This window comes from Colius striatus, chromosome Z, assembly GCF_028858725.1.
Source record: "Colius striatus isolate bColStr4 chromosome Z, bColStr4.1.hap1, whole genome shotgun sequence".
NCBI lineage: Eukaryota > Metazoa > Chordata > Aves > Coliiformes > Coliidae > Colius > Colius striatus.
Window position 1 is genome coordinate 25,560,508 of NC_084790.1, and position 23,436 is coordinate 25,583,943.

Sequence of the window (23,436 nt, forward strand, 5' to 3'; positions counted from 1 at the left end):
AAACATTGTGTTTATGACTATATACACATGTCTTTCTTAGTCTTTCAGGATTCCTTTAAAAATATTAGGTTCTTAGTTTTCTGTAAACCTTTTAGAAGACAACAGCCTATGGCACTAAAGTCTGTACTTAACCCACCAACAAAGAAAGATGCTTCTAATGCATAATTAATCCAAATACTAGTTTTTCTTTTGACTTTGACTTTAACTCCATTGAGTTTATCTAGGAAAACAGAAAAGTCATTGCTTCAGCTTAGTGTGTCTGTCTAGAAGGAAGCGATGTTACTGCTACAGGCATGCTTTGAGCAATGGCATGGGCATTTACCCAGTTTATATATCCCTGTCATAAAGAGTCAGTTTCTGTTTTTTGAAGTCAGATGCAGTAATGTAGGCTTTCTGTGAATTATCTACAGGGAAGGAAGTCTTCCATCTCTTCTAAAATGGAAAGAAATGCCTGTGATATATGTTTTCCTGTAATGAAATAAAAGAATATTAAAATAATGCCCTAAATATGGGCATGTAATTTAGATTATTGTGTTCTGCACTTAGGTAGTAAAATTAAATCTAAAAGGAATTAAGTAGTAACATTATCACATGTGAAAGTTGATTTATGTTATCTAAACATTGAAAGGGTGACATGCATGTATTACAATTTACTTTTGAATTCTACACATCGTCTATGCATCCATGTACCAGCAGCCTGTCCTACAGTCTGTTTCTAGTCCTCTTACCTCCTGTTCTATACATCACATTATACATACATTGGAAATACTGAAATACTAATGATCAGTTATCACTTCCGTTGGGAAACTGCATCATTGGAAATGTATGTATAATGTAATTAGAAATGTATGTTTTCTTACTTTTTGTGACAGAGCTCAGTCCAAGCTATGTCCAGCAAAATGTAAGAGTAATTAATCCTGAGTAGTATATCCCTGCTTTTTAGGGTGACTCAAAAGAGATTAACTTTGTTGAATGAAGAGAGCTGTTTCTTGTGCATTGGATAATTTGCACTTCAGATAAATTGATCAGTCCTAGATCCAGCATTAATTTTGAAGTAGGTTCACTTGGGTTTTTTTGTTTTTTCTTGATTGGTTATGAATTGCTGCAGTCATTAGTACCAGTATCACGGCTTTGAGCCCAGATATTTATGCATATCAGACAACTCAGTTGAAGAGAATTTCCTGTTTTCTGTATAAGCACAAAGTGCAAGAACCAGACTTGGAAAGGACAAAATGTAATTTGTCTGCAACTTCTTGTCTAAAGATATTCTTGATAAAATTTCAGTCTCTTATGAGTAAAAGTTTATGAAGCAAAGGATTTTATGGCAGAATGCTTCTTTGTTTCTTTTGTTTAAAAAAAAAAAAAAAAGTCGATGCTAAAGTAAGTTTCTTAAATATACATAAAATAGCATTCTAGCGATACTGTCCACTTTCTTGAGTACTTCCTGTTCCCTTCCCACTAACTTCAAGAAGATTGCAGAGAGTTTGCTTATATGCAAGCAAACGCTGACAGCTAACCATAGTATCTGAGATGACACAGTTTATGGTAGACATATGCTGAGCTAGAAGTGGAAGAATGTTGAAGATATAGTTGAAACCCACTTGGTGAGATTTAAGTCCTTGGTTTCGTTTTTCTGAATCATTGTAAGAAGTGTCTTCTGGGCCGAAATTTTCCATCACAAGTAGTTAGTACATATTGAAATTCTTCTTAAGTTTCAGTGAGGTCAATTCACCAGCTTCTTAGATAAAAAATAATGGCAAAAAAAAAAAGTGTTTTACTAGGTTTAATAAAGTAAACTCAGTCTTGTAACTCTTGTGTTGCTTCTCTTTTTTTTTTTTTCCCTTTGTAGTAGAAATTAGAAATTTTTATTAAAATGAGAGAAGTAATTGCTCTGTACTTGAAACTTGATCCATCTTAGCCATACGAGTCCTTAAAATCTTGGTTTATCCCAAGGTTTTTTGAGTCTGAAAGCAAAATTCTATCTGGATTTTTTTCAGCAAGTACGTTGCAAGAATACGAAGAAAAGAACAAGACACTTCTAACAATTATTACTTCGTCAGTGGTACAACTGAACCAAAACCAGTGAAGCTGCGGTCATCTTTTTCATTTGTTGTTAATAAGTTAACAACAATAGGATAGTCCATGTTGTTCCTACTGAGAAACAGCAGAAGTTGTACTTATTTAAGATGTTATTCACTTGCATTTCTCTGTTACTTATAAAGCTTGGATTTCTCTAGCTATGTCAGACTTGGATTTAGTCAACCTCTGTGCTCTGCTTGTTTAAATCAAGGGATAGGAAATACCTTCTTTGAGAACTGAGTCTTTTATCTGTTTCCTCTTGAAATGGAAAGAATTTTCTGAGTTCTGAAGTGGCCAGTGTCTATATTTTCAATCCTAAGTAGTTAATCCAAGTGCAAGGCTTAACTTAGAAAGACTGAGCAATACTTACACATTTTGAAGAGCGACTTTTGGACCATAGGCATCTTTTCCACCCCACTGGATTTTTCTTCTTTGAAACTTTGTAAGGTATGAGGTTGAAAGCAAATTCTTCTGAGATCTGTGCCGTGGTCAGTATACCTCTGGAAGTTTAATGATTTCAAGGGATTTGGGTACTTGTTTTAATATGCTGGCTTTTTTTTTTTTTGAGTTGTTACTGTTTACTTTGTGCTAAAACTGCTAGGAGTTTTCCAGTTAGACTGCTAATGCAAACACAGATTCGGTAAGGAATGACTGTATACTGTAATTATATCCTTACAGGCTACTCAGTGGAAACTGAGTTTACATTGATGTGGTTTTCTACTCAAGAAGAACAGAAAGAAGAATGTAATAAAAATAAGAAAATGAATGTTTTAGCTGCAGGACAGTTTGTATGGACAGCGTCTGCCCAAGAACTTGTCTGTGTTTAAATCAATACATTTTGAAAGACTCTCATGCAAGTTGATGCTAATAATAACCTCTGAAATACTAATGATCAGTTATCACTTCCATTGGGAAACTGCATCAGTCGCAAGCATGAAAATGATCATTTAAAACGTCTTTACTAAGCAGCACAGAATTCTGCAGAACTAAATCTCAAGTAGATCCGGCTCCCTAAATGGTAATTCCATCTTTTTTTAAAAGGTCAGCTCAATTAGATTTTGGCAAGATTGAGTCTTCAGTGTCTCTTAGTGTATTCATCAGGACACAGAGAGTGGTAGTTTGCAAGTGTTCATGAGCAAAACGGGTTAGTAATACATTGCTACCAGTACAAATAGATTGTCCTCATCACAGCATGGACAAAACACTCATGAGAACTGTGCAATTCTTTAAGCACTAGTGGCATGATATAATGAAGTTGTATTCCATTAAGCACTTGTGTATAAGGGAGCAAAATGTCATCACCCGAGTGTGGCTGCATTTCTGTGATACAACCTCATCTGTTCCGTCAACTAGTTTTGCTCTGATCAATAAGCAGTTTTCTGTGGCCTTTCACTACTGTCAGATGTCATTGAATGATGTAAATACACGTCAGAAACTGGAAACTTGACAGCTCACCTAGACTAAAGAGAGAAGTGTGGGAGAGGATGTGCTACTGGGATAGACAGAAATGACAGCTGACGTCTACTGTGTATAAGTGATTTGCTATTGGTACAGATAAGATTTTTCATTTTCCATAAGCACACAACAAAATGACCATGGCTTGTACGAGTCAAATCATTCAAAAGAGAAAAAAGAAAACCAAACCACGCTTTTTATATTGCAGGACAGCACTGAACACAACATTTTAAATGTCTCACAAGTTGCCTTTTATTCTTGTCTGGTGATACTGAATCTTGGGTCCTACTCGCTGTGAAAGTGAAGGAAAATAAATATTGAAAATGTTCTCTTAGGCAGCATACAATGGGTAATACGTCTGTTTGTGCTGACTTACTCTTTCAGAGTATCGGAGAATTCACTTCTTCATTGTTTCACTACAGAATCCAAAAAATATGAGGGGTTTTGGTTGGTTGGTTTTTGTTATTGTTTTTTGGGTTTTTTTCCCCCTGTTGTGAAGAAGCTTAAAAAGATTTCAAAATAGCCAGTAGGGAAATGAAAGAAGAAACTAGTTATATTCTGTAGTGGGGAGTTGTAGCTGCAATATGCAGTATCTTTTTTTTTTCTTCTTCTTTTGTTATGGTTCTTGTTATATTTTGTTATTCCAGTGAGGATCAACTTCTGTAGGAGTTAGTACAAAGAGGAGAGAGCTTAGTACCATTCAGTGTTTCATACATAGTTGCTGTACTAATGATCTTACCTTGTGGAACAGAATCTTGCTCCAGTTTTACCATAGCAGGTTTACAACACAAGTTCCAGACCACAGCTCTGTAGGAGGAGGGGAAATTTGTGTTATAAATGTTAGTGGATAGATAAACATTGAAGCTGTTTGAAGTGGAGCATGGTATTTGGCCTTTCATCTTGAGGGTTGATTTAATCCTTTCTATACAACATAGACATCTTTTCCATATTTACTACCACATAAGTAGGAAAATGTGGAAGTCTTGATTTTTAAGAGTAAGTAAACACATTTGTAAAATGAAATCTGTTTCTAAAAAGTCCATGGTTTTAGTAAACCAAATTTACACCTGCTGATGTGTTAACAGAGATATTTGTACTGTAGCCTACTTGTAATAGTAAATCTCACTCATACCAAGTTACCCTCCACCACACTGTCCTGGCCTCTGGCAAAACGACTTTGAAGACAGAGACATTGTGATGGTGCATGCATGTGTGTAACAAAGCTACTTATCTTGATCCATTTGAGTCTTCGCTATCTTAATAATACTCTCGTGCTTTAGGTTCTTATCCATTACGCAGTAGCATGGTTTGTATGAAGGAAAGCTCAAGAGCTCTCAGAGTTGGTGCTGTGATTGTTCTTGTACACTGCAGCAGGTGTTAGGTGTGTGCCACAGCCAGTGTTCACATGCTGGAGATTTGGTCTTCACCAGTTGCTTGCCATCCTGCTCCGGTGTACTAGAATGTCTCAGCTGAACGACCTGGTCTTAATTCCCATTGACTTCTCAAGTTCTCAGTTTGGTCTCTAAGGAATTTTCTACAGAGCTTTCAAACAATAGTTGGCCTCAACTAGAAAACTTAGACCGATTCTTGAGAAGGTAATGAATCTTGGTTAAATTAACTGCTCTCTCTTTTCTCAGACATCTCGTCTTATCTCTACCTTTCTTTTGTATTGTTAATTACTTGATGTGGCTAAGGTACCTTTGTGTTGTATTATACAAGGAATGGCCAACTGGCTAAGTGCTGTCTGCCATCATATGTTTGTAGTGAGTACAGCAGAAAATCAAGTAAAGTAGGTGATGCCAAGTCATTAATTGCTCCCTGCTTTGTACTATGAACTATTGTGGTGGAACTGAGGCTGCTGGAAAGCTGATGTTTATTTTAAAACAGAAAATTATTTTGAATTGATTTCTAATTTGGCTTATGAACTTGCTCAGAGACAGTATTATTGCCTTGCAAATGAGAAACAGCACTCTTTCTGATACATAAGATGACCAAAATGGTTTTACAACAACGTTAGTGTGTGTAAAATAATTGCCAAAAAAACAGAGTGATGTCAAGGTGTTAAGCAGGACTGACTACACTGTAGCCAGTAACATGTTTTTGTGGGGGAGAAAGGGAAATGATTGACTTGTGAGGTGAAGGATATGATTTTACACAAATGGAAAATATTCTGGCTGTAGTATTGTGTGTTGGAACTCAAAAATCTTGAGAATGGCTATTGAAATTCTCAAGAAGCTAGCAAGAGGACTCTGCCACAACTTAGTGATTTCCTGTGGTTGAAGATAGTTTTTAGACTTAAAACAATCTCTGTGTATTTTCTACCTATTATTGTTTTTACAAAATCACCTTTATTTTACTTTTGGTACTTGTTTATTACTGGCAAGTGATACTAGACATCTCATAGTAACCCCTCCAAATTGTGTAACCTCTGGAGAGTATAGAAAATCCCCAGATGAAGAGGGTAAAATGTCTCTTTCCCATTGTTCACAATCCTATTCGTAATATGATAGTTAAAAAATTATTTGTAGATAGTTAAAAAATTATTTGTACAGTTCTGAAATGTACTTGCAATCCGGATATACAGTGATACAAAGATTAAAACTCATTTGTGATACCAGGGAGTTGTGGGGTTGCCCTGAATGTGTACTGATAGTAGCATTTTTCCATACCATTCTGGTTTTTCTCTCTGTGTATTGTACGTATTAGAGTAAATACATAGCCAGGTTTTGGTTGTTTTTTTAATTATTTATTTGCAGATTTTGCAGCATCTCTGTCACTTCAACTTCTTTTTCCTTATTAAGACTTCAGAGATACAAACCAGTAGCTCAGTAATTGCTTTCTTGAATCTGCCTTTAATAATTACATTTAGTAAAGCTGTATCGAAAATTAGAGAGGCAGAGACTAATGGAAAACTAGATTTTTCACTGAATTAGAAAGCAAGACAATCCATATATTGACAACATTTCAAGTTGAAACAGATCAGGAAAACTGTTTTGGACTGTCTGTGCAAAGAGGCAAACACAGGCCTGATGTGCAGTGGCATCTGCATTTTATACAGGCAGAGAAACTATAAGAGAGTTCATGTAAATAGGTGTCTTGAGAGGGGGCAGTACAAATCTGATTTGGGAGGAAGTCACTTGAGGTTTTTTTCAGTCAGAGAACCTCTTTTTTCTTCACATTAACAAAAAGTCTTGAAAGTACAACTTTTCACTGATTAAAATGCCTTGAAATGGTAGGTAGGGCAAAGAAGCAGCATGTTTTGGGTTCTTACTTTAGACCGGACCATAGTCTAAAGAAGACTGTTTCTTGGGATTGGTATGACACCACTGCCAGTCAGCTTGTATTGTAGGGGCAGAAGAGGGAAGGTGTTGGCTGGATCACTGTTTAGTCATTACAGGGACATTTCACCAAAAATTTAAGGCATTTGAACTCGCTTTTTCATGTTTTCACTTGTTCATAAAACTATTTACTGACTTCCATTCTTGATATGTTTGATACTTTAAATGCGTCTTACTATGAGCATAGAGTATCTATGTGTGTGGGTGGGTGGGTGGGTGTATATGTTTATTTAGTGCACTGTGTTCATTAGTAAGTGGATGCTTTGTCATACCTTAATTTTTTTTAAAAAAAAAAAGAAAACCCACACATCAAACCAAACTATATTAAAATCTATGAAGATCTTGCAGCATACTTAGATTACCTCTCAGTTAGGTATTGTTAGTTGGATATAAAGTCTGTGCTTACAAAATATATTAAAGCAGGTTTATTTGCGAACTCCATATGCTTGCCCTTTTTGTGTAGTAACTGAGCTCTTTTGTTGATAAAGACCATTCAGGTATCTTCACATCTCTGTAGTGTTTTGAGATTGGGCTTTGCTTCAGTCATCCACTAAATAGGTACAGTGCCTAAAAGAGGTTATTTTAATATCTTCAGCATATTTGAAGACCCTTATTTTTAACCAGCAGTTCATTCCCTCTTACATGCTACACATTTAATAATAATTTTGCTTTGACCACATAATGCTTTCTTCTGCTCCCTTTTAGGACACTGTCACAGAACTGGGCATGTGTCTTGCCTGAGTCTTTAAGATTTGGATCGCCGTGCATCAGTAAAGCATAGATCACAGGATTTTATGACACTGTGGACAAATTTCAATAAACAGGGAAAAAGACAGTTTTGCTTATGTAAAATTGCGCAGTTTATTTACTGGATATTAAATTAATTTCACTGAAAATTAATGCCAGATTTTCAATTTTCAATACGCTTCATTGAGCATGGGTTGACGATTTGAAGGCTTCTGCACATAGAAGAGCGTTGATCTTCTCTTAACAGAAACTTTCCTTAAAATCCTGATGATCTTGTAGTAACTTTCCTTACAATGTATTAATCAGTATGTAATCTTAAGTGCATTAGTAATATGTGTTGGTAGTCTGATAAGCTTCTTCATTAACCCAGCAAATTTATGACATACAGAGAGCATCGGTTGTTGCTAGTTAGTTTTTGAGTTTTTGGTGAAGCAGTATGCTGTACTGTTCAGTGGTAACAGCAAAGATGACACCATTAGATAATAAGCAATCTGAGAAATTGATTGTACAGCCCATAAAAGCTAATAGTGTCCTTGTTTGGAATGGAAATAAAGAATGTATAAGAAAGCACTGCCAGAGAGAACCACAGGTGAGACATGCTTGAGATTCCCTCCTGGCTGTCTGGAATTACCATTTGAGGAAACCAGCAATATTTCTAATGTAGGAATAATTTTGTCAGTTGTGAATAAATTCCTGTTTGAATGGTGACTTTTGGACCTGGCTTTTCTTTATTTTCCTGTACCTGGTGAGAAAGATGAAAGGTTCTTAAGAAGTGTGAAGCTAATGGGAATATCTGTTGTCTCCCATCTCACCCATGTTCTTCAAAACCTTGCAACAGGATCTTCACAGAAACAGCAAGTTCAGGACATCATTGATAAATCAGAATAGATTTAACTTTTCAAGGCTGTTTCTCTGCAAAGCTGAAGCTTGATAACACAAAACTGTACAAATTCAAGACAAAGTCATGAATGTGTAAGTGGTTCTCCTAGTGGTTTTCCAGAAAATCAAGCACGGAAGGGGAAACAATTTTTTTTCAGATTTTGTCTTCTTGAAAACATGGAAGGAGCTTTTGTAAGATTGTAGAGTCTTTAGGTTGGCAGGGGCCCATGGAGGTCCATGTACCCCCCTATCCTACCCCTACTGAAAACAGGACCAACATAGATTAGATTGCGCAGGGTCTTGTCCTATTGTGTTTCAGCTTTTTCCACTACTCTTCTGGGTGCCAGCTTCAGTGTTCATCCAGTGTAGCCTTTTCTGATGAAACTATTAAGTAGGCCAGATTTGACAATAGATATGGTGATAAGTCTTATTTTTCTAGAAAAATTCAGTGAGCTTTGCATGCAGTAATCTTCCTTTGCTTCTTTTAAAAGTATAGAAAGAGATTGGATAGAAAATACTGTTTTCAGCATAAGAAAAGATCTGGGAACACAGTTACACATTGTACAATATCTATTTCTGTTTCTGAATTTTGCAAGCAATTTATTTTGCAGATTGATATAGTGGTGACACATCTTGGGAGAAAACTATATTGAAACTTGGGTAATATGTACATAAAGCAACCACTGTAAAAAATTACTGAAGTACTAGATTTTTCTGAATTTATTTTATAAGTATTATCTTGTCACTGTAAGCTACAGTAGTAGTTCATATTTTCCTTTAAGACCATTACAAATCCTATCAGTCTTCGCTGTCAGAAATGTTATGTTCATTTTTAAAAGGGCATTACAATTTCACGTAGAATTAACGGTTAAGATCTTACAAAGTTAACATGTAATACAAAAGCAGAAAAATCTCACCCTTTTAACACTAGTAGCTCTTTTATTTACACATTTTAATTCATTAGTTTGCTCTGAGTTCTGTAGTCTTAAAAAATAATTAGAGCAGTTTGTTCTATTTACAAATCCTCTGGTTTCATTGAGTATTTTTAAGTATTTGCAGTGATTAACAAGTTTTGAGGAAAAAAAATTTTTCATCTTATATGTATTTCAAGAATATCTGAAGTATGAATAATATTTGATGATTTTCAGTTACAAAACGTTGACATATGCCAAAAACTCTGGCTAGATAAAAATTCTGCAGTGGTTCGTGGTTTCGCAGGTTGATGCCTTTTTTGAGACTTTTCTTCTCTCAAGAGATACAGAAGCAAAGAGATGTTTTTCAGTGACAATCTCTTTCTTCAAGTAGAAAAATCAATACTGCATTTTGTGGAATAACTCTGCTATTTCCTTCTCTACCTTTTTAATATATGCTGGAAGGAGTTGAGGAATGTTGGATCTAAGTGCAGTAAAACAGTGGTCCCTGCAGCAACACAACTTCTCATGTTGAATCAGTTAGATGCCAACACCAGCAGTCTGTGGAGGAGCTGACTTTAGCTTGGGCTTGTGTATACACTTGCTACATTTGGTAGTGGTTTTTTTGTTGTTGTTTTTGTGGGCTTTTTTGTGCACATTTTATGTGCTATCATTATTAAAAAGCCTTATTGACAAAACCAGGAAGAGGCAGGTAAGCATCAGGGTTAGTTTCTCATTTCCTGAAATAAGGACCTGTGTAGTAGTAGGTGAGTTGGGATGTGTTTGCTGTTTCCATGAGTGTAAGCAGATTGTGCATCTCTGTTCTGCATCTGCTGTGTCTATGAGGGCTACAGCTTTTAATTTCGGGCCTCTGAATTATGCCCAACTAGGAAGCTCTAAGTAGGTTTACCTAGGAAAAAGCATGAAAATAATTCTTCAAAATACTTGGATTTTAGATCTAAAATTTTCAAAATTACTGTGATATTACCATTTTCCTTAATCTTGAGGCCATACTTTCTGTACCTAAGATTTTTCAGCCTTTTAAAATGCTTTTAATTGTTACAAGGAAAGAGCCCCTAAGGACGTCATCCTTTCTCCCTTTGTCACACATCCTTATCAATCCTGAACACTGACCTAAGGGGACACTCAGTGGGGAAATATAGCACGGTACTGACTGCTGCAAGTAAGTGTGTTCAGGGGCACTGGGTTGCATTGTGTGGAAAGCTTAAATGACACTTAAATGTGTACTTAAATGCACAACTTTTGTTTCTTAATAGTTTCCTATTTTCCTGCTTTTTGGCCCTGAGCAGGTGACTGGGAATAAAGGGAAGGGAATATATAATTTGAATAAATACTGTCCCAGACATATGTCCAGTGGATTGAACATCTTCCAATCGTTTTTCCTGCTCCCTGATATTGTAGCGACTCCTGAACCATAAAAAAGTGTTCTGCAGGTCTGAAATTTGCCCTGACTCTGTGGACATGCCATAAAATTTCAGTCAGTATGGGCGCACTGTAGAAATAGGAGAGCACCAGCAATACTGATGCCATTGGAAAACCCTCATTATGCACATAAAAATTTTGTTAGGAATTAGGCTTTTTTTCAATAATTTATGGGTTGGCCAGATTTTCTTCCAACTATCTTCCTGGTCTTGTCCACACCTTGGGAGAATTGTATGAAATGGTTTGGGGTTTGTTTTGGGTTCAGTTTAGGTTTTTTGATTGGATATGTTTGGCATGAGTAAACTAAAATATATTTTTCTTTAAGTATGTGTTTGGGCTACCTCAGCTGTAACTTTCAAAAAATATTTTGTCTCTGAATCACCAACCTGGTATGAAAAATCTAAGCCCAAAAATTAAAAGTTGGCAAAACTATAAGTAACTGAGAGCAGTCTTGTAATGGAAAATATTAGATTATTCTGATTACTTCTAGCACTGCCATTAACTCCTATGATACACTTTATGAAATTAAGTTCATTTTAGGTCCTCTCCAGATGTTGCTGAGATGTTAATTTAAAATAGCAGTAGTGTATGCGAGCTGCAGCATGAAAAAGGAAGATGAGGAATCAGCTAAAGCCAGCCTGGTGAATGTCCTGTCGTTACCCTTTCAGATTTCTTACCTGTGAAAAACTCATGTGTGTGAAAGAAAAGGTAGGCTGAGAACTTAATGGCATCCTGGGATGCATCAAGAAGAGTGTGGCCAGCACGTTGAGGGAGGTTCTTCTCCCCCTCTACTCTGCCCTGGTGAGGCCTCATCTGGAGTCCTGTGTCCAGTTCTGGGCTCCTCAGCTCAAGAGGGACAGGGAAGTGCTGGAGAGAGTCCAGTGCAGGGCCACCAAGATGATCAGGGGACTGGAACATCTTTCATATGAGGAAAGGCTGCAGGAACTGGGGCTGTTTAGTCTGGAGAAGAGGAGATTGAGGGGAGATCTTATTAACATTTAGAAATATCTAAAGGGTGGGTGTCAGGAGGTTGGGACATCCCTTTTTTCCATAGTAGCTAGCAACAGGACAAGGGGTAATGGGATGAAGCTGGAACACAAAAAGTTCCACTTAAATATAAGAAAAACCTATTTCACTGTGAGGGTGACGGAGCTGTGGAACAGGCTGCCCAGAGGGGTTGTGGAGTCTCCTTCCTTGGAGGTTTTCAAGATCCACCTGGACATGTTCCTGTGCGACCTGATCTAGGTGAACTTGCTTCTGCAGGGGGATCAGACTAGGTGATCTCTAAAGGTCCCTTCCAACCCCTTGCCATTTTATGATTCTATGAAAGTTTACTTCCTTCTGCAGGGAGGCAGTGGAGACTCAAAAAATAGAGCCTTTGCAACAACAACAAAAATATTTAAAGAAGTCATTTATGGCAGTGTTATGTGTAAACTGAAATGGCCAAAGTTTTTCTATTTGGTACTAAATGTGAGAACTAGGAAAATGACAGATTTAATGAGGTTTGCATAGGGGAGTTTGTTTACTAAGTTTGTAATAGGCAAAAAGAAATGGAGCCTCACAATGAGGGAAGGAAGGATATCTGTAACAGTATCACATTGTATCTGTATTTTTTTCTGGATAGTGCTTTTTAATTTGTTCATTTGAATCTAGGGGTTAAGTCTTTATGTATTTAAATAGGGAATTTGGTTGCTATCTGCAGGTGATTAACACCCAGAGTTTTCTAGTACAGTAAATTAAGATCTCTTTTACAACCAAGAGCCAGGACATGAAATATGATTTTCAAATTTAAGCTAAAAAGTAGTATATGTGTATTGTTCCTTGTAGTACTGTGCTTAGTAATCTATTAGCTTTTATTGCTTAAGTGTTTAAGCCGACTTAGTTTTTCAGTAGTCTGTGCTTGGCAGTGTCTTTATTTTTTTCCTTCTTTGAGGAAAGACAGTCACAGAGTTTTAGATACTCACAGAGTGAGTGATACTTTCTGGCTCTAATACTTCTCAGCACTTGAAGAGATTGGCACATTGTCTTCTCTTCAGTTCATGTGATAGTCAGCAATTATATCGCATAATTTTCAGTCATCAGCCTATAACTTTGTTTGCAGTATGCATGCTTTTACCTCTACATTTACAGCATAAGAATCAATTTATAACTTATTTTAAATCTTTCTGAAATGTTTTGGATATCTAATACTTTAACTGACTGAATACATGTGCAGATATGTGATTTATGTTTGCCTCACTATCTTCCAAGTGATTGAGGGGCCAGTTTCAAATTAACATAATTGACACTGAATGAATTTTCATTGTCTGTGAAATGACAAATGATAAATATTTCATTATAACCAGTGTTCTCTGATGGGTTATTCAATCCTATATGGCAAAGTTGCTAATAGGATACTTTAGATATATATATTATTCTGGAATTGACTTGTAATAGTATTTCTGCTGCCTTTGAAGCTTTACAGAATTGACATAATTACACTGGATGCAGTCTCCATAAGCAGTTTAAATGTTGCCTTTGCTCAGACATGTATGTTTGAGTCAAATCCTGTGCTGCTTTATCTCTTCCACTAATATCAATACAGTTCTACCTGAAGGGCCCGTGATTCAGCTACTTGCTGCGTTTTATACTGCAACTCTAAGGAAAGCAAATTGGGAAATAATTTTCTCTCTTCTTTGCATTCTTTCCTTGTATGCAAGTCAAATCCAAACCCAGCATCCCTCTGAACTTCATACTCACCCTGCTCCCTTTTGTGGGACACTAGTACTTCACTGACTGCAGCTCCCACAGATGTAGCCAGGATAGAGCCAGGCTGGACCCCATGGTACTGAACTTTGGCCAGATTTTGCCATGAGTTTTTCAGCTTGTCCTGCCCAAGCTACTGCTACTGTTATACTACCAGTAGTACCTGAACTAGTTGAAATCTGGCTCAGGAATATCTGTGTTCACTGTGGCCACCGAGCCAACCACAACATATAAGCTGTGATTAACAGAATATTTAAATTCAGAAGCTTAAAAACTTAATTTGAGCACAATGTTTTGTAATTTTGGGGCACTGTTTGTGAAAGCTGTTCTTGCATTTTCTTCTGTAGTTGTACTTGAATTTGTCATTTCTGTTCTCCCCACCTTTCTTGTATATAAAGAGCCGTCTGGTTTTCTGCAATTGGATGTATCGATAACCACATCCTGGTGACCTGTTTCAGGTCTTGTCTCAGTCGCAGCAGACTTAGTCCAATAAGAAGTGAAACTGCCTTGTAGCTATTTGAGCTTATTTCTTCATTGTGCTCTGAATTACCATTCAGAAGAGATTAAACTTTGGTGAGTAGGATGACATTCTTTGATAAATTGACTTGATGACTTTTTTTTTCAGAAACAAGTGCTGATATTTGAAATACTGATGCCAACTGCATATAAGAGTAACAAAGATGACAGGCAATAGCAAAAGTAATTAGGTTTCCACTCTGGAAGGCAGACCAATGCTAATTTAGTGGAAGTTTAGATGAGTTAACGCATTGAAAGGAAATGCCTGAATATCTTGCATGCATACTGACTTTTTATCTAATTTATTAACAGAATAGCATTTGTGTCCTCTGTTTTGGGGCTGAAGATGGACTAATCCCACTGTTCAAATGTAATATAAGAAGGATCTTTGCTAAGCTTCACATACATTTAGAGAAGCAACCTCCTTTGATTGCTATGACTGCTGCTTTTGAAAAATGATTCGGATGAACTGTGTATGTTGACAGGTACAGAAAAGCAGAGATTTCTCAGATGGATTACTGCAGAGATCCTAATAAGAAAAGATGCAAGGTGGATATACAGTATTTCCTTACTCACTTGGAGGAATGCGGAGCTGATTTTTAATAGCTTGTGTATACCATAACTTGACTAAATACTGTTATGTTTCATGTTCATATGTGTTTAGTTAGTCACTAGTAGAAGAAAATGCTAAATTCACATAGCATGGTAGACATACCACAGAATATGAGACAGTACAGAGCCACCTCTTTGGGAGGTATAATACTCATCACTCTGCAGCATGTACACTTTTTAATATGTTCTTTGACATCATTTGACATTTTTGTTTGTAAACAAAACATCTGTGCTTTGAAGGTCTTCGGTTGCCTGGGTGTTCTCCAAACAGCAAATACAAGTAACACAGACTTAGACTTTTAAGAATAAACTTAGTCTTGTATCTAAGATGTTTCTTGCAGCTAGTTGGCAGCAATATGGTGGCACGTCCATTTTGGTTAAGAATTGCGAGAGGAGTCTTTATAGACTCTCCAGATAAAATAAAGATGGATTTTTTTAAAAAACAGAAGAGTGCTTACATTTCATCAAACATAGAATTCACAGTGTTTCACATAAATATTCTTTTGCCATCAGTTACTTTTTGCAGTATTCAGTTAGTTTATCCTAATGCACTATTTCTATTGGAATGTTCATCTTTTCCATAAAAAGACTCATGGCTGTTCTGTTAGTAGAATACTTCTGGTAAGAGACATTGAGATGATCCAGATGAACAAATAGAGCAGAAGAGGCTAATTTTTGTTGTCCGTGTAAATGTCAGCATTAGCATGTGTTAGGAACTTTTTCCTTTTTCAGTAAAAGATCAACACATTTTTCCTTAAGTTTGATTCTAAGGAAGTTAGCCAAATAGACGACCATCGTGACACTGAGATTTTAAAAGGGTGTAATCTGTGTAAAAGTTGTGCTCTGCAGGGCTAATAAAAATATCAAAAGCAAGTCAAATCTCATATCATCTTGGTTTGATTACAAATTAGATTTCCATAGTCAGTATTTCACTGGCAAGGGAGAGGCTTTTAAGCTTGGAAAGCCAAGTAAGTTATTTTTCAGGAAATGACAGAGAAGTTCCTATGGGATTTCATGAACCATGTTTGGAAAAGATTGGTTTAAAGAAAGTTGAAAAAATCAGAAAACTACTTATATGTCAGCTACTCTTTCATTCAACAGTGACAGCTCTGTAGAAGCCTCCCTTGAGCTTCCCATGTTGTAAGAATTACAAAACTGTCTGACTCGATTGTAGTATAAATTGTTTTACTACCTCTTCCTCTAAACACTGAGAAATACAACATACAGTTCTCAAAGACCATCTTCTGAAACAGTACCCTTAAGTCCTGTGCACACCTTTTGTATGTAATTACTACCAACAATGTGCCACTTTATGAGTTGAAGCGGCATATACTCCAGAAGATCATAGGAAAGGGAATATCCTTAATTATTTTGTGTCATTGGTAGGAAGGATAAGGTGAATACTGACAGGTTCTGGAAAAGACTATAGTCTGGTTTAGGTAGGTACTAGTACCAAATTTTTCGGTGAATAAATAGCAGAAGGTTACATAAAATTTGTAAGGAGACATTTGAAGGAGGAGCCACATTTGTAAGAACATCTGCTAGTGATTGTTCTTAGTGTTTTTTATAGTTAATGAAGGTGCAAGTTAGATTGCAGTAACTTGAGCTTTAACAGAAGGAGTCAGTGAAACAACATACTTGTCCTCTCAATGGGTTTATATCACAGTAGCAAATATATTTATTGTATTATAAAAAGTAAGTGAGGCTGCTTCAGGCCAAGAGGGGTCAGGTAACTGCTTCACATGGGCTGGATCTATAGGGAATACTCTCTGGAAATCCTGCAGTGAGCTCTTAACTTCTCTGACATGCACTTTCAGAGACTTGACAAAGTAATATCATAATTGCATGTATTGCATAATTGCAATGTCAAGCTTTTATTTCTATAGTTAATAAAACAATATCATTTTTTTCTGGTGCTGTAACTTATTATTGTACATTGTAATTGGGACTAAAGTGAAACATTTTGCTTTCATAACGTGATTGCATGGGATGAGGGAGAGGGCTGTTTGTGGGTCCAGCTCAACTTTTGAGTTGAGCACATCTTGTAATGAATAATATAATGAATCTGAATCTCTTTGGGGCCCTTCAGTAAAAGTGCTACACTGTACTGCTGGAGGCCAGACCATGGGCATAAGCAGCAGTTGCAGTCAGCTGCGAGGCAGAGGTAGCTGTGGCCATTGCCTGCCTGTGAGGATCGGTGCTCCACACATCTGCACTAGCTGAGCTGCCTGTTTGCAGCGCCAGCTTTCTACCTGCTCTTGTGGCCATCAGGAAAAAGGGTTCAGCATGTGTGAGGGCTGCTGCTAGGAAAGGTGGATGACTGTCAGCTCTGTCCCTGTTCATCCTTCACCCCATCATTCTATTTACTTTCATTTTCTAATACCTATCTTTCCTTTACTGTCTCTTACAGCCACTTCCATGCCATCTTTGGGCCCCAGCAAAACCAAACAGAGCAAACCGAGCTCTTCAGAGCTGTTCTGCATCGTTCTTTGTTTACTGTACTGTACTTTGTTTCTTGGTTCTGCAGAAGGAGAGGGACTCCTTTACTTACAGGAAGACCGTGCAGGAGCTTGTGTAGGGCCTGTGTGCATATGTAGAGTGGGCAGAGCAATTGCTATGGAGAGGAGGCAAAGATGTGACTGCAAACAACCCACCTAAGGCACAGAAGGTCTTGAGTCTCAGCAAGTGGACAAGGTGGGGCTAGCCCAAGCTAAACAGCCTGTGCAAGACAGAAGAGAACTGGAACTGAGGGGAATGTGGTTGGAATGTGGTTGGAGGGCAATGTGTTTCCCTCACCTCGTGCCTTCGTGAGCCATGTCAGCCTGTCTCTGTGCCCTTGAATTGCCACTGCACCTACTGCAGAACTGACTTCTACTGCCCTACCTTCCAAAGGATGAAGTCAGAGTAAGTTAATTTGTTTTCATTTGGAGGATAGCAAGATTCAGTTTTATCAAGGCTGCTCTGAAGTTTGAGTTGGCTCTGAATCTGTCCTTGTCTCTGCCTCTACTGTGGAGGACATTCAGAAGTATGGAACATTGCCGTGAGGCACTTAACGCCCCTCAGATACCAAATCGATGCTGCAGCTACACACAACTCCGGTTACCCCTACCACCCAAGTGTTCTTACTGATTCTGTGAATTATTTGCCACTGGATCATTTGGATGGGAATAGGTTTAAAGTTATCATTTTATCTCTACTATATGCTGCACTCTTGTTGCAGTCATAGCACAGCTGAGACAGAAAATGTGCCATTGTCTGAACAATAATGAAACGCTAAACATGTGGAAATCCAATTAGTGTTCCATGGACTATAGCTGTCATTTCATTTGCTCTGCAATTCCTTCCATATAGCCATGACAAAGGTTTAAGGTTGAGTTTCTTGACACTTCGAATGCATTAGCTGTTCCTCAAACAAAAGTCTTGTCAAGCATACTGGAATATCTAAAGGGATGTATTTATTTCTGTAAGTAATACGTTAAATAGAATTAGTGTTGGTAAGCTTGATCTTTAGAGAGAAAAGTACAGTACTAGAATTTTAGGGGGTTTTCTTTCCTGGTGAATACTAGACAAATATATCTGGTTTTTGTAAACTTCTTTTTTTCTGCTTCTGGTTTTTGTATCTCCTCATGCTAAACAAGGCTGCCCTGAATCACTTTCTCAACGATCATATTTCAGAAATTTAAATACTTTGCAGTTTATTTTGCCATGTATAAATATATGCAATGTGGTGGTATTATTTTACCATAATTTTAAAGTGTGTAGTTAGTGTAATTTACATGAGTGACTATAAAAAGGCCATTTTCATGTAATAGAAAACTAAGCTGAGAAGTTACTGCTCTCATTAGTTTTCCTTCTTATTTCTGGTAGTGTTAGCCATTCTTTTCTGTGCTATTTGTTAAACTGATCATTCTGGGTTTTTTGAGAGAAAGTTACTGAAGCTGCATATTTTTCCATCAAATTATCAGATAAAATATGTCCTTTTGTATCCAATGTTAAGTGTTTAGCATAGGTAAGAACTGAAGGAGGGCAACATCAATGTTCTTTTCCACACAGTTCTTGATGTGCAGTTAGGACAGTGGTTGGTTCTTCTAAGTCTTGGTGGTTCCTGTTTTCTTCCATTTCTGCTTTCTGCCATGGAAGTTCACAGTGACACAGTACCAATTGTTTGCATGTGTATAATCCAATTTAGTTACTACATAGTACTGTCTAGTTTCTGCATCAAGAATAGAAATCATAGAATCATAGAATGATAGGGTTGGAAGGGACCTTTAGAGATCATGTAGTCCAACCTTGAAAACAGTGGAAATTATCATTCATTTAGAGGTTTGCTAATGATCAGAAATGGATGCATTCAGGAAAATTGCAAGATAAGATATTCTTGCTGACAATAAGAAATGAAGAAAATGATTTCTAAGATCTGAATATAAGCTATACCATTGGAGCAAAGTGGAGGCAAATAGGAGGGACAAAAAAAGGTGTGTTTGGATTTTTTTAAAATCATATCTGAATCTGTTTTGTAGTCAGACGCGAAAGTTTTTGCTATCTTATTAAGAAAATCCTTAGGGATCCTTTTTGTTGAGTTCCTTCACCAGTTTGACAGTCATGAGTTGCAGTGGCAGATCGGCAATTCTACTAGGCAAAAAATCAACATTATTTGTACTGGTATCCAGTCCAAAAGTGTTTGTCTCATACATCATTTATGTCAGTTAAATTCTATTGGAAGAATGCTCTTAATGGATAATGGTCTTCTGGCTTTGTGCAGAGATCATTGGTAACTGTTGTGATAGTAACCAAGTAAGGTTACTAGTTTCAAAGTATTTGTAAGGGATTTTTTAATTGGTGCTATCATAGCTATACTCCCTTGTGTCCTAGTCAGGATGAACTGCAAATCTTTCAATGCACTGTAATTTCTGATATTTCATTGACTATAGGAAAAGCATTTTACTTGTCTTGTTCAGTGATTAATTGTTACATTTTTCATTTAACTGTCACTTATAAAAATCATATGTCTTTTCAGAGTTATCTGTTCATAGAACATGAACATTTTTACAAGAAAAGTAATTTCCTTGCAGTGTTGCAGTTTTTCCCCCATAGTTGTTCTGTCTTTATTTTGGCACTTTCATCTACATTCACTAGTTTCCTTACATTGTTTTTCTGTCAAGGCCTGCAATTGCTCAGTTAAATTTGTGTGAGATTTATCTATAGCTATTTTGAATCCTATGAAGAGATGAAGAGATCCTGTCTCTCTTGTAAGCTAATGTATCATTCTGTCTTTCAGCAAAGCCAGTTGTTATATGAAATAGTGGCTCAGAAACTCACTTCTGTGCTTTCACCTTGCTCTTACGAATTATGGTCAGGTAGACAGTGAGGAGACAAACCTGGAATTTATGCTGTCTGAATAGAGTCATTTAATAATATGAAGTTCGTAAGCACAGAATGTGTTATTTCACTTACTTGTATTTTTGCTTTATAAGTTGCTTTGTAAATCATTTTTTATATTTAGATTTACATTAAATGAAAACATTTACAGACTGTCCGCTGACCTATCTCAATTTGCTTTGTATTTCTGAAGTATAGATGCCACCGCAAGCAGATTAATTACACCATTTGCAGGGTTTTGTTTCCAAACGGCAATTTTTCAACCACATGCATAGCGGATCTGTTGTCTAGCTTTGTAAATTTTAGATGACTGCTAAAGCTGAATCCAAGGGCTCTGGATGGTAGGAGACAAAGTTACGGCCTATATACTGGTACAACCAGTTGAGGCTGAGAAGGGTAGCAGATGGTGATTTTTGGATATAACATCACTGTGCATAGCAAGCTGTGGTTCTATCAAAGTCTTTGGCAAAAGTGACCAGCAAGTAACTTTTTAATGTATTTATTATATTCTTTAATACCAAAAATTATGAAACAGGAGTTAAACCTTTGCTAAGATTAAAAAAGAGAATAAATGTTGCATTTTTTGTGTGTGTTCTGAAGCCACTTCTGTAATTCCTCAAGCAATGATGAAACACAGAGTAAAATAAATACATGCTATGAAAATAAAGTCCACAGACTTTCTTTTCTTCCCCATATTCCAACTAGTCTCTTTTATGAAATGACTGATTTATAGAGTTCAAGGGGAAAGACTTCCCTGAAGTTGCACATATATGACTAAAACTAAAATGGGAGTGCACAAGCCATGCCATGATTCACAAGAAGGTTACCAGTCAAGGCAGTGCTTCTCGCTGAGGCAGGAGCCCATTAGGCTTCTGCAAATTGCCTGGCAAACCCTGTAGCCAACTGAAGTGCAAAACTAACAGTGATGGGGTGGCTTATAATTGACTGAGGTGTAAGTTATAAGTTGTTTGTAGTGCCTGGAGAGTTAATATCAAGTTAATTCAAAAGTGTTGCAACACCTTGACTAGTGAGTCATGTTCACTGACCTGTTTTTTTATTCTATTACACCTTCTTCCCTCAAAACTCTTTGAATGCAGTGGCTGTCCAAAGCCTTTGTCCTTGCAAAACTAAAGCTTTCATACAGTGCATAGAATATAAGATCTAAGTAACATTTTCATCTCATAAAATTAGAGTATTAAGTCTCAACTAAAAAAAAAAGCCTACATTGATTTTTCTTTGCATATGATTCTCTTTAACAGCTCTGAACTTAGAACATACTCTTCAGGATACCTTAGAGTTTCTTCATTTGTAGAGGAGATGTTTCACAGGCAATAGCTCTTGTCCCAAAGTAGTCTAAATAGACAGGAAGGGGAGATCAGTGCTCCCCAGTAAGGTGCAATGAGTGGGAAACAGAAATAGTTCTTTTCAAAGAGGTAGAATGTAGCACAAGTTATCACGATGATCTCAACTAATTTTTATAATGGTGTGAAATGACTGCAGTGACATCTGTGCTGTGTTCAAGGAAAGATAAATATGTTTTAGTCTGTATTAAATAAAATGCCTCTAATGTGATTTGACTAGCCAGTGAAAACCATAACATTTTGACCTTTTTGAAAACCATGTTCTAGCAGACAATAGAAAATGCCTATCTAGCATGGATTTTGTGTGCTTGCAGTGATCTGAGCTAGCTGGACATGTTGTGATAGAAACCCCTTTTTTCTGCATTCAGGCATAAACACTGTTTGCAAAATTTATTTCAAGGAGCTTTGTATTTGGCCCAAATGCTGGGTTTTGATGTAGCTATCTGACCTCTCTCATTGTCCTGGAAATAATTATTTCCAGCATTTTCTGAGCAAAACATAAACCAAAGTACTCCTAGATAGACCAGGCACCTTTTCTGTATAACTTTTCTGCTGATTTTGTTTTAATTTAATAGACTGGATATTCTTGATTACTTCAAAATATTTCTCATCACTTGCCCTCAGAACTGACCTGATGACCTGAGAATCAAGAAAATGTCATCTTAGTGACTACTAATTAGTGGATCCAGAGAGCAGCTTCTCCTGGCCTTTGAACCTTCCAGAGGCAATAACAAAAGCTGTCACATGTATCATACAAAGAAAACAAGCATTTGCTATGTTTGGGTTTGTTGGGTTTTTTCGTAGGCTATAGATAGTAGCACAAGCTTAATTTAGACTACAAATGAAAGAATAAATCTTTATTTTCTCTTTCTTTTTATTTTGTTCCCACCATAATTTTTTCATATACTTCAAAATATATTAAATCTGAAAAGGAATATTTCAGTGCATATATTTTAATGTAAAGTATTCAGTCCAAGCGTAACTTGTGTTTTTGTACGTTTGTTGGACAAAATTGATAACAGAAAATTCAGCTGTATTTCCCATTCATTGTTGTGATTCTGTACCTCGTGAGTAATCATGGGGTTTTTTGGACTACCTACTGCAATGACCATGGTAAAATGGGCAGTCGCAGCTGTGTCACAGAACTGTTTTTACAAGTGAACTTAATATACTTTTTATTATTTATCATTTCCAGGTCTTTAAAATAGAGGTTCTAATGAGTGGAAGGAAACATTTTGTGGAGAAGAGGTATAGTGAATTCCATGCACTTCATAAAAAGGTAATGATCTCTTCTTTACAGGATGTAATTTTTTTTACCTCAGTTGTAATGTTTTTCTCTCTCTTGAAACTGTTACTGTATATGTTTTATCTTAAATACATCTTGTGATTGATGTCTCTCGAAATGAGTTCTTGACTAAGTTTCTTCTCTGTTTTGCAGAAGGAGATAGTGACTTCTCAGATGTTACTAACTCTCCTTTTGTGATTTATTGTTTGTGTTGTATTGTTAAAATGCTGTCTGTAGTATGTTTTTTTCCTTCTTGTAAAATCACAAATAAGACACAGTCCTGTAACAAATAAATACATTTGTGGGTTTTATGCAATTACACAAATAATTTGTTATTTCTGCAATTTGTGTTGCTAACCTGTTGTATGTAAAGCTGAGGAAACAACTTGTATGTACCAGGAAACTATATATGAAAAAGACTGAGTAGGCCATCTCACTCTATTCCCCCTCATACAATTAATGTGATATAAAATACCTGCTATGCTTATCTATTGAATCATGTTGCTGATATATACAAGAGAACTTGATACTTTCAAGGTTGATTATCCACTGATTGTTTTAGTCACGGTGATTTCTCCTCTCCAATCTGAACTTGATGCTGCTACACAGTTATGCAGGTGAAATGCAAGGTTTACATTTTTTCAGCCCTATAGAAGCCAAGTATTGTGAAGGAGGATTCTGGAAAA

The 23,436-nt window shown here is 36.7% G+C and overlaps 1 protein-coding gene across 2 annotated transcripts in view; it reads left to right on the forward strand.

Moving 5' to 3' along the window:
• Nucleotides 1–23,436, forward strand: part of SNX24 (sorting nexin 24) — a 93,476-nt gene that overhangs the window by 24,951 nt on the left and 45,089 nt on the right. For both annotated transcript variants that reach the window (XM_062019143.1, XM_062019142.1), the window contains exon 2: nucleotides 22,661–22,744. In XM_062019143.1, coding sequence (XP_061875127.1) covers nucleotides 22,661–22,744 — 84 coding nt within the window. The remainder of the gene's footprint in view (nucleotides 1–22,660; nucleotides 22,745–23,436) is intronic.